This window comes from Myotis daubentonii, chromosome 18 (assembly GCF_963259705.1).
Source record: "Myotis daubentonii chromosome 18, mMyoDau2.1, whole genome shotgun sequence".
Classification (NCBI taxonomy): Eukaryota; Metazoa; Chordata; class Mammalia; order Chiroptera; family Vespertilionidae; genus Myotis; species Myotis daubentonii.
In genome coordinates, this window is record NC_081857.1 from 10358676 (window position 1) to 10369682 (window position 11007).

Sequence of the window (11007 nt, forward strand, 5' to 3'; positions counted from 1 at the left end):
ATGGGGAGGAGGGAGGGAGCTGGGAGGCAGCTGGCTGCATTCAAAGGATCTTTGGCTCTGCCTTGAGCCCCTGAGCTGAGTGCTCCACTGTGACCTGCTGAAGGTGATTCGCCTGTGGGCTCTGGCTCCCCTCCTGGTAACTCTGTGCCTCTCCTGGTGATGGGTAGGAGGAAATGGCTTCATCCAGGTTAAGGGGGGCAGGGGGGGGTGCGGGCAGGGAGATGTTCTGATGAATCTTCGGGGCCAGGGTTCTTGGCCCTTTCCTCAGCCCTTGAGGAGGAAGAATTAACCTTCTCAACCTTCGGCCTTGGAGTCCAAGAGAACAAAGATCATACTTGGTCTCTACCACTTAAAAAAAAATGTTTACTATGTGCAATTTCAAGCATATACAAATGTAGAGAGAATTGCATAATGAATCCCATGTACTCATAACCAAACTCCTGGCCACTCTCTTAGTTTGTCCACCTTTTCTCTCCCCACTGGATTGTATAAATCCTCATCCATAAATATTTCAATGCAGATCTCTAAAATCCAAGGACTCTATTCTAAAAACATCTCAACCACTCTTTCCAAAGGAAAAAGGACCTCCTGATAATGCAAATCCTTTTGCCTCCTCCCCTCACATTCTGAACATTCATATGTTCAAGGGTTTGGGCCAAGTAAAATAATCTGGACATCTCATTGTAGCTGGTTTCTCCACGATTCGGCCTGTGGTGTTGAAATAGGATCCTCGGGGACCTCTCCCTCCATTTGCCTCACCTCCTTTTTCCTGTTTTGCAGGATATTGAGGCAACTATGAACTCTGCCCTCAACGAGCTGCGGGAACTGGAGCGGCAGAGCAGCGTCAAGCACACCCCTGACGTGGTTCTGGACACCTTGGAGCCCCTCAAAACCTCCCCGGTGGTGGCCCCCACGTCCGAGCCCTCCAGCCCCCTGCACACCCAGCTCCTCAAGGACCCCGAGCCCGCCTTCCAGCGCAGTGCCAGCACCGCTGGGGACATCGCCTGCGCCTTCCGGCCTGTCAAGTCCGTCAAGATGGCTGCCCCGGTCAAGCCTCCTGCCACACGGCCCAAGCCCACTGTCTTCCCCAAAACAAATGCCACTAGCCCTGGTGTCAACTCCTCAGCTTCCCCACAGTCCACTGACAAGTCTTGTACTGTCTGAAGGATATAATTTAATTGTTCTAGACAAGGGGACTGCAGGGACTGACTGTTATTAAACTCTTCCTATTTAACTAGCTTGGGGACTTCAGTTGAAAATTAGATTTCAGTTGTTCTTACAGGAATTAGCCTTCCCATCACCCAAAATCTTGAGAATGAAGCCCTCATTATCACCCTACCGGCCCTTCCCACTGCCCTCTGCTTCCCCCAGTCGTCGTAAGTCAGCCAGCTGCAGTACATGCTGTCCTTAGGTTAGCCAGCGGTAGATTTTTCCATTATCAGGTCACTGTGAAATCTGGCCAGGCAAGTCATGAGGACATGGGCTCCCGTCTCAGCCCCCTCACACGGGGGGTGCCTAACCAGATGGTCAGGTGCGGACATCCCGCTCTCAGTGACCTCTTGTTTTGGGTACTGGTTATAGAGAATCATATAGTCCATGTAGTCCATTCTCCGTTTTACACACACACACACACACACACACACACACACACACACACACACACACGCTTTTCTAGTCTCTGGCATGTGTAGCTTCTGGTCCTAGACCAGCCTCTTTGTACTAGTAAGTTATTGTGGCAGTTCACACAGGAGCCACCAGGGGTCTCTGTTTCCGTCACAAATCTGTCTGGGGCCGGAGAACCTAGACTTTGGTATCGCCCATCATAGGAAATGTAGCAGGATGGGACTCGATCCTGTAACCTGTTTAGGGATTGGAGACTCTCCGTCTTCTTTCTGCTGATGTGAACTGGTCCTTGGTATTTGCTTTTGCTCCCCCTCCATCTAGAACTACAACTCAGTCTTACTATGGAACTTCTCAAGTTTTTCTGAATGTACAGACATTTCTTGCTTTCCTGTCTTTGTCTCTGATGGACCATTTTCCAGTTAAGACATTTTCCTATATAAAAAAATTTTCTAGCTGGTTCCTTTTAGGGTAAAGAGCCCTATAAGAGAGTCTTACTGCGTTTATGGCAGGTTTGGAAAAGGTAAGAAATGGGTCCTTTTTCCTCCCACTCATTTGGGCACTTAAGATATAGAATTCATTCCTCTATTAAAAAAATAAAATTCAGCTTTGCTAGCCCAATATTGTTCCCAAATGAAAACGTCCTCGAAGTTCAGCCCCTCGTTTGGTTATTCTATAAGGTCTCTTCAGGGGCCAGTGGGCTTGGGAGAGCCCCAGGAAATTAAAGGGAGGCATTTCTCCTTAAAAAATGTTTTATTTTACCCAAACAAGACAACCAAGAGAACTGTGCCCCCTTCTCTCCCCCCGTCGGGGGGAGGAGAGGGCAGGCATTAACATCTTCCCAAAGGCCCACATCTAAGAAAATTAAAAATTGGATGCTGGATATTTTGGCCTTTCTTTGGACTTTTTTCTGGTTCTCCCCCAAAAAGCAAAAATGATGCCCTTGTCTGCTTTAAGCCAGCCTCCAAACCTGGTGCCTATGGTCCCAGCACTCCTGGCATCCTTCTGTCCCAGGACCAGAGCTGGGGACAGACCACACTCCAGGCTCATGCGTCTCAGATACCTGCTCGAGTTAAAGCCGAAACTCATTCCTCTTGTCTGTTTTCTGGTTTTAAAGCTGCAACTTTTAGCCTTATTATTTCCTATGGTTCAGGAGAGATGGTAGGTTGTCATTCAGATAGGAAAAGTCAGAGTTTTCTTATCTTTAACCTAGAAGCTCCCTTTTGGGCCAGCATTTTGCAGTTGGTGGTTGGCTCTGTGGAAGTGGTAGGATTTTCCTCATTCTGCCTGAAGGAAAAGGGGAGCTTTGTGGGAAATCACTAAATAGAAGGAGAACCTGCAGCACCAGGAAAACGATCCCAAGAGACAAAAGGGAGACATCAAGAGCTTCAGGGAAGTGAGTCAGCCTCTGAGAAGCAACCCACAGTCCCCTGGAGCCCTGGCTCTTTGCCCGATTGGTGGCCTGTCCTTGTCTGTCACCTGGACTTACACAGGTCGTGAGCCAACAGGGTCTCTCGTACCAGAGGATCTACTTCCCTGCTGAAAATGGACCCCCACCCTTCACTGTACATTCCTTCTAATCCAACTGATCCAAATTGGTACCCATACCTGCCCTTCCTCCTCCCTCCGGCGCATCCTCTCTAGGAAAGTGAAAGCAAAGCTTTCTTAATGACAATGCTTCGGGCCTGTTCCGTTGTCCCTGCCTTATTTCTCTCCGCCCTGTACGTGACTGTTCGCCGTCCCCTGGGTCAGTGTCCGTCTGCTGATTTGCATCATGAATTGGACAGTGTGTGAATGGTCACCTCTCCCCCCGCTCTGGGAGCGGATGTCCTCCCCTTTGGTGCTCCTCACACCTGTGAGACGGTCCGGTCGAGAGGACTAGGAACCCAGAGCAGGAGAGTCCTTCTCGGCACAGCTCACTGCAGTCAACTGGAACTGAGGTCGCACACTGTGATTTTCACACCGAAAAGCCAAGAGGAGCTGGCCGCCCCGGGGCCTTCCTCGGACAGGCTTGCCTAAACCAGCATAGTGTTTCCAACAGCCCCGCTCGGGCCCCGAGGCACGGATCCTCTTCCTGGTGTGGATTCTGATGGGTCGGTCTTTGGGGAACAGAGGTGGGTGGGGTACCAGCAGCCCACGGCCTGTAAACCGGAAACACTGGTCTCGGCCAACCTCCTCAGGGCACCCTGGTTTCTCCCCAAGGAGGCAGGAGAGCCGCCAGCAGCAGGACGAACGGACCGCTGGAAGGGCTGGTGTGGACGGACCTCACGTGCGGAAGAGAAGCTCGATCTTCCAGGGAGTTGCAATGTTGTGGCGTCTGACGTGTATGTCACGTTCGTGTACAATGGTATATTCTTTAAATAGTGTTGATAACTGGAACACTGTATGTATGCTTGGAGATGCTTTGTGGGAACCTAAGACTGTCACTCAACAGATGTTGGATTGGGGAAAATCCAAAGCACAACTTCGAAATAAAATACGTTTTTAGGTTTCAATGCTGCGGTTCACATCCCTTCTCCCTGAAATCTCCCATCCACGAGTCCAGCTGCCCAGGGGGGATTCTGACGTGTCCGTGGTAACAGAGCACTGCCTGGCAACAGAGGGAGAAAGGAGGTGGCGTTGGGAGCCAACCACCTTCGCCCGCCCCCAGGCAGGCTAGCACGGGTGCACTTAGAATGTGGGTCTTCCCCCTCGCGTGTCCATGTGTGACGCCTAAGAGGTGGTGTGGAAAGTCTTCCCGCTCCCCATTGGGCGGTCTGTTGCCATGAGAACCATCTCCTCCACAGAACCCACCTCCCCTGTGTCCAGTGAGGCCTGTTCTCACTTCTGTCTCCCGTCAGATTTCCCCCTCGGGGGGATGGAGCCTGCGAAGTTGCTTGGAGGCTTTGCCAGCCACAACCAAGGGCGATGGAAGGTTTCAGTTCGGCTAGCAAAGCGCTGGTCACTGCCCTTGGCAGTCCCCTGCCTGGAGGAGAGCTGACCCATATGCTTGTGCTGTGGGCCTTGCGTGCCTGGCGGCGGGAGGCGTACAGAAATGCTTTCTCTCCTTTCGGTTTTGATTCTAGCAAGTCATACGGTCAAGGTTGACGTTATTCGGGTATAACCACTGAAATGCATCCTCGAGCCCCAGGGGTTGTATTCTAACACCAGAAGCCCTGCGATGGGTGAAGCCTCGTATCGAAGGGAGTGAGTGCAGTGTTCAACGGAACGCAAGGACTCCTACTCCAGGCCCCGGGCCAGCCACCAGCCCTCCCAGATCGTCGCCTCCACCTGTTACTGTAGGCCTTTTACTCCTGCCCTTGCAGTCTGTCCTCTTCCCGCCCTGGCGTTCATGGCAGAGCTGCAGCGGGGGCATCTCTCGCTGGCCGCTTGTTCTCGACTCTCCTGCCACCCCATGCGATGGGCGAGTTCCCTCTCCTGGGTGTGGGTGATGAGCTGTGGTGGAACGAGTTCCTAAGCTGTGAGCAAAGGACCAACGAATCTCAGAGAGCCCGAAGGCAAAGGTGGGCTATTCTTTGGGGATTCTTCTAAGTCATTTCCCATATTCTGATGGGCGCTTGATGGAAACTAGTGACAATAGCACAATGGAAACATAGACCCACTCCATCCAGATAGAGACCAGAAAAGATCAGGAGGGTGGGACTTAGGAAACAGCCTCTAGGGTTATCTCATCTAAATGTTCGTGCCCATGGGTAGGTCTACGGAGCTTCCTTTCCCTCGGGAGTTAGCAACCCTGGCGTCTTACATATGCCAAAGGCTCGTTCATTAGTCAATCACCAAACTAAGTTCCGCTGTGTGCCAAGTCGTGTCGTACAATATTGAGCAGGAGAAGCAGGTAATGGGGTTTTCTTTCTAGTTTCGGGGAGAAGGCCATAACTGTTACCGTGGAAACGAAACCACATAGGAAGGTAGTGCCTGGGTAAAGTTAATCCAGAATTCTGTTTGGCCTGGTAACGTTGAAATGACTACTAGACATCCACATGGAAATATCAACTAGACTCTTGGATACGTGAATGTGGAGTTTGGGGGGCAGGTCATACCTGAAAACAAATTTAGTAACGACTACATCATAGATGCACCCAGACTGAGATTCCCAGAGAGGATGTAAAAATGGGAGACAGAGAAGGTATAAGTCATTAGAAATCCTTCGGAGAGGGAGCCAGCAAAGAAGACGGAGCTAGTGAGTGACAGGGGTAGGTGGCCGGGGGCGCAGTGTCACCGGAGTCCAGAGAAGGAATGTTTGAACAGGGAAGGAGGGGGCAGCGGCAAATACTGGTGGGGGAGAGGAGGCAGCGAGGAAAGTGCCCTGGACCAGGGGGTGAGTGAGTGGGACTGGCAGCACATGGGAAGGGAAGAGGTAGCCGGGACTCATGGCAGCTCATTCGGGGGTGTTTTGATGGAGCATCAGAAGGGGTCACGGGCCGGGTTTTTGTTTTTGAAATGGACAGAGTAGGTGCATGTTTGCTCCAGAGCAGGGCCCCACTGAACGGAACGGGTGGCTATGCAGGAGGGGGCCAGGGCGAGGGCGAGGGCAGGGCACAGGCGGAGGGGTTGGCCAGGGCCTGAGGAGAGGCACTTCCGTCTCCTGGGAGGGGAGGCAGGTGTGGTGCAAGGCAGGCAGTGGCTGTGGGGGTGAGCAGGAAAGGGAGTTCCCTTTTGATTGCTTCTTTCACTTCATGCCTGTGAAGGCAAAGGCCTTCGCTGAGAGAGTGGAAGAGAATGGTGAGTTGGAGGTTTGAAGAATTAAGAGAATGGAATGCTCACTTTCCATGCCGACACCGCCCATAGTGCTTCAGGGCCAGTTTCCTTCAGGGGTGCTGCTCCCACAGCCCCTTTCCCACTGCTTGGGGGTGCCAGGCTGGCCGCAGGGTTTGTCCCTCCTCCACCCAAGCGCCTGGTGTATGTGGCGAGGAGCAGGGCTCTGAACCCTGTCCCTCTGCCCGGCACCAATGAGCGTGAGTCACACTGCCCAGGTCTTCCTCATCCCCCCCGCCCTGGTCCTTTCCCTTCTGTAGGCGCTGGACCGGCGAGGCCGCTGTGATGGACCGGCCTCCGTGTAGGGACAGAGGAGGCAGCCAGGGCTTAGGCAGGGCCCACCAGGCAGCAGGCGCTTCATCTCCTTTTGTTTCACACCAACCGTATGAGAAAGGTCATGACTTGCTCAAGGTCATGCAGAGCAAGTGGTCGAGTCAGAACTCAAACCTCTACGATGGCAGAGTTCCTGTTCTTCCCAGTATACACTCGGCCTCCCTTCGTAGAAGGCAGACGTGAGCTTGTCCCTTGAGAGCTGCCATAAAGATCCCCTCTGCCCTAGTTGGTTTGGCTCAGTGGATAGAGCATCAGCCTGAGGACTGAAGGGTCTCAGGTTCGACTCCAGCCAAGGGCACATGCCCAGGTTGCAGGCTTAATCCCCAGTAGGGGGTATGCAGGAGGCAGCCAATCAATGATTCTCTCTCATCATTGATGTTTCTATCTCTCTCCCCGTCTCTGAAATCATATATATATATATATATATATATATATATATATATATATATATATATATATATATATACTAGAGGCCCAGTGCACAAAATTTGTGCACTCAGAAAGGGGGGGGTCTCTCAGCCCAGCCTGCACCCTCTCTCAGTCCAAGAGCCCTCGAGGTATGTCTGACTGCCGGCTCAGGGAGTGGACATAAGCTGGCAGTCGGACATTCTTAGCACTGCTGCGGAGGCGGGAGAGGTTCCTGCCACCATTACTGAGCTCGCCAGCCATGAGCCCAGATTCTGGCTGAGCAGCACTCCCCCTGTGGGAATGCACTGACCACCAGGGCACAGCTCCTGCATTGAGCGTCTGCCCCCTGGTGGTCAGTGCATATCATAGCGAATGGTTGTTCCACCGTTTGGTTGATTTGCATATTAGCCTTTTATTATATAGGACTAGGGGCCCGGTGCACGAAATTCGTGCACTGGGTGTGGGGCGGGGGGGAGTGTCCCTCAGCCCAGCCTGCCCCCTCTCACATACTGGGAGCCCTCAGGCATTGACCCCCATCACCCTCCAATCACAGGATCGGCCCCTTGCCCAGGCCTGATGCCTCTGGCTGAGGCGTCCGGCCCGGGCATCGGGGACCCGCAGTGGCAGTGGCCCCGCGATTGTGGGCTTCGCTTTAGGCCCAGGCAAGGGACCCCTAGCTCCTGGGACTGCCAGCTTCGACCGTGCCCAGCTCCCATCGCTGGCTCCACCCCTACTTCCTGCTATCACTGGCCAGGGAGGAAAAGGCACCTGATTCTCCGATCATGGCTGGGGGGCAGGGCAAAGGCGCCTTTGCCCTGCCCCCCAGCTCTTAGCTCCCCCCTGGGTTTCTGATCACTGTCAGTGGCAGGGGGCTTCTTCCTGCTTTCCCTTTTGCCTCCCTGCATTGTGCCTACATATGCAAATTAACCGCCATCTTGTTGGCAGTTAACTGCCAATCTTAGTTGGCAGTTAACTGCCAATCTTAGTTGGCAGTTAATTTGCATATAGCCCTGATTAGCCAATGAAAAGGGTATCGTCGTACGCCAATTACCATTTTTCTCTTTTATTAGTGTTGATATATATCCCTCTTCCCACCTCTGGTCCTTATCCTGCCTCTGAATTGCCACTTCGATCTCTACGACTCCTCAGAGCCATTGGGAACATGTGGTGACGCCTCCCACAGACCCTCCTCCCTTCAGGACCCGCCAGGCTCCTGTGCCACCCAGATGAAACGGTGGCCATGCTGCCCAGCTGGGGCCAGCAGCTCAAAACGACATCAAGACACTCATTCACTTATCCACACAGAGGATGTAACCTCAGAGATGCCCAGCGGAACTGTGCCTGCACAGGGCTCCAGCCCAGCTCCCACCTCTCCCACATACACCACCACCGCTCCGCCCTCCCCAGCCACCACCATGCCCTGAGCAAGTCCCCCTCTTCTCCTACTTCTGTGCCTCCACTTGTGCTCCCACTGCCTGCAATACCTCACCTTTGACCCCAAATTCCCTGCCTGTCTCTCCTTTCTCCAAAGTCGGCTGGGGCATCCTTTCTTCCGGCAAGCCTGCCTCCTCTCTGCTGCCCCCCACCCCCGTGCCAGGTTCACAAAATCACCACCTGCTGCAGCGTGTGTCCCAGAGTTCACCATGCTGTCCTGGGGGACACCTAGGTCTCCCCGTTATGTCCTCAGAACACAGTGCCTGCTTCCTAGTAGGTGCTAGACACGCACATGCATTGCTCTGAGGATACGTAAGACACTGGGAGGAGAGACGGGCTTGCTGCAGAGGGGAGAGCAGGGGTGCTGAGAGCTGAGCAGGTTCCCCAGGGAAAACTAGGTAGACTCCTAGGGATAAACTAGAAGAGAGTATGTTGGAGAAAGAAGAGTATGTTGCAAACCTCAATGGCTTATTAAACAACAAAGGTTATTAACTACCAAAGCTGCAAGTCCTCGGTGGGCCAGCAGGGGGCTCAGCTCGGGACAGTCACTCGGATCCTGAGAGAGCAGTGACCTTGTCTAACAGTTACTGTCAGAGGGCAGGGGGCTCTCGCATCAGCAATTGGATGCTTTGGTTGGGGAATCATAGGGCCCCACCCAATCACAGTGCCCAGGAGGTGCAGCTCTATGCGGGCTGGGCTGGGGTTCCGCAGACGGAAGCCTGGGAACCCTGGGGGGACCTGGGGGAGGATCTCAGGGGTTTCTCTTGGTGCTGCTGTGACGACCAGGGGTAGCAGCTCTGGGCAGGGCCCAGCGGCAGGGCCTCTGGCTGCCGGTCACAACAGGTGTGCCTATGTGAGCGGGAGGCACTTTTCAGCTCTGTAGTCACTGTGCTGGGGGTGGGGCCGCCAGAGGAAACCACCAGGTGTGGCCCTGGGAAAGTCCCTCCGACATTCTCTAGAAACATGGACTTTCCTGGTTTTAACCATTTCTTATCCAACTGCCACATCGGAGCCGAGGAGGGCGGGGCAGACCTCTCAGCCTCCTAGGAGAGGTCCTTGGGGCACTGAGACCTGGCGGGGAACGGGCACCCCTGGCCCAGCCCTGCGTTCTCTGAAGGCCATGGGCCAAGCCCTGCAGGTGTGGGCCTCGCTGCCCTCAGTGCGCTCTGCCAGGCCTTTCCTGCCTCCCAAGCGTTAGGGTCCCCGAAGGAGGAGCGCACGAGGCCGGAAGGGGTAAAGGGTGATGAATTTATTAGGTCATCTGGACCACCAGATGGGCTGAGCCCCAAAATGGCACCAGCACCCAGGGACCGGGGAGTCAGAGATTTTAAAGGACTCTAGGTTGGCCTTTTCTGGGCAGAGAATTCTCTGGGCAGGTCGTCCACTGTAAAGTGGTCTCGAGGTCAGTTCCCAGGGGAGGGGATATGGGATCAATGATCTGATCAGACCGAACACCAAGCATTTCCAGATGTATCGTTCCAGGTCATCCACACAACCGGCGGAGCAGATGTTACGATCCTCATGCCTTGGATGACAAAACTGTCTGGGAGGGGTTGCGTGCTGTGCTCAAGGTCATACTGAAGGGCGTAACCTGGCCCCGCATTTGCTTGTTCGCAGGCCTCTGCGGGCTTCCTGGGAAGGTGAGCCGGACCCTCCCTGGGGCTCCTGGGTGTGGGAACTTGGTCCTTCCACTTGGATAACTAGCCCAACCTGCTCCGGTGACTCTGGGCCCAGCCCTGAACTCCCCGGCTCCAGTGAACTGAGGGAGATGCCAAGCAGCCCCCCGCGGCCTGCCGCCCGCCACTGCTGCCCAGCCTTAGCTCCCAGCCTCTTTGTGGCTCGGGCTCCTTTGTCCTGTCACCTCCACTTGGGAACTTAGAGCATCTTTCTCCGGCCGGCCAGCTAGGGCGGCCGCAGAGGCCCAGCTGCCTGTCTCTTTAAGAGAGAGAAAGAAGGAAATCAGGAAGTGTGAGAGCTGCCGGAGGCTGGAGGCTGGAGGGAGCGGGTGTGCACGCATGGAGGCGGGGAGGCAGCTCTCGGCTCCCAGCTCCCCGGAGGCACACGGACCGTCCACGGGCCCAGGCTTTGAGTCCCTCGTCCCGTGAGCACCAGGATGCTATGGGCACTGCCCACGGATGACAGCAAGCCCTGAAAGCCCCAGGGGTGCCACCCAGTCCCACCAGCCTGCACCCGCAGCTGAGATGTGGTGAGTGTGCAGCGTCCCCAGGGAGGGGGGAAGGGGGGCCCTGGGGGGAAGGGCAGCTGCAGGGGGGCACTTGGTCAGTGTCCCGTGTGTCTGGTGCTGACCCCTGACCCCTCTCTGTGCCTCTGCCTCTGCTGGGGACCCGGCAGTGCCCTGTGCTCCATCTCCAGGGGCCACCCTGGCAAAGGACGCTTGGAAGCCGGTGAGAGGCAGGGAAGACAGTGGCACAGAGGGCTGCCATCCCTGCCCCACTT

The 11007-nt window shown here is 54.8% G+C and overlaps 1 protein-coding gene across 8 annotated transcripts in view; it reads left to right on the top strand.

Moving 5' to 3' along the window:
• SRGAP2 (SLIT-ROBO Rho GTPase activating protein 2) overlaps nt 1-4115 on the top strand; it is a 241851-nt gene extending 237736 nt beyond the window's left edge. For 5 of the 8 annotated variants that reach the window (XM_059675299.1, XM_059675300.1, XM_059675302.1 and 2 more), the window contains one exon: nt 781-4115. In XM_059675299.1, the coding sequence (XP_059531282.1) occupies nt 781-1164 (384 nt within the window). In that variant the 3' untranslated portion in view covers nt 1165-4115. The remainder of the gene's footprint in view (nt 1-780) is intronic. The other 3 variants (XM_059675304.1, XM_059675306.1, XM_059675308.1) reach the window with 2 other exon arrangements.
• The last annotated feature ends 6892 nt before the right edge of the window (nt 4116-11007 follow it).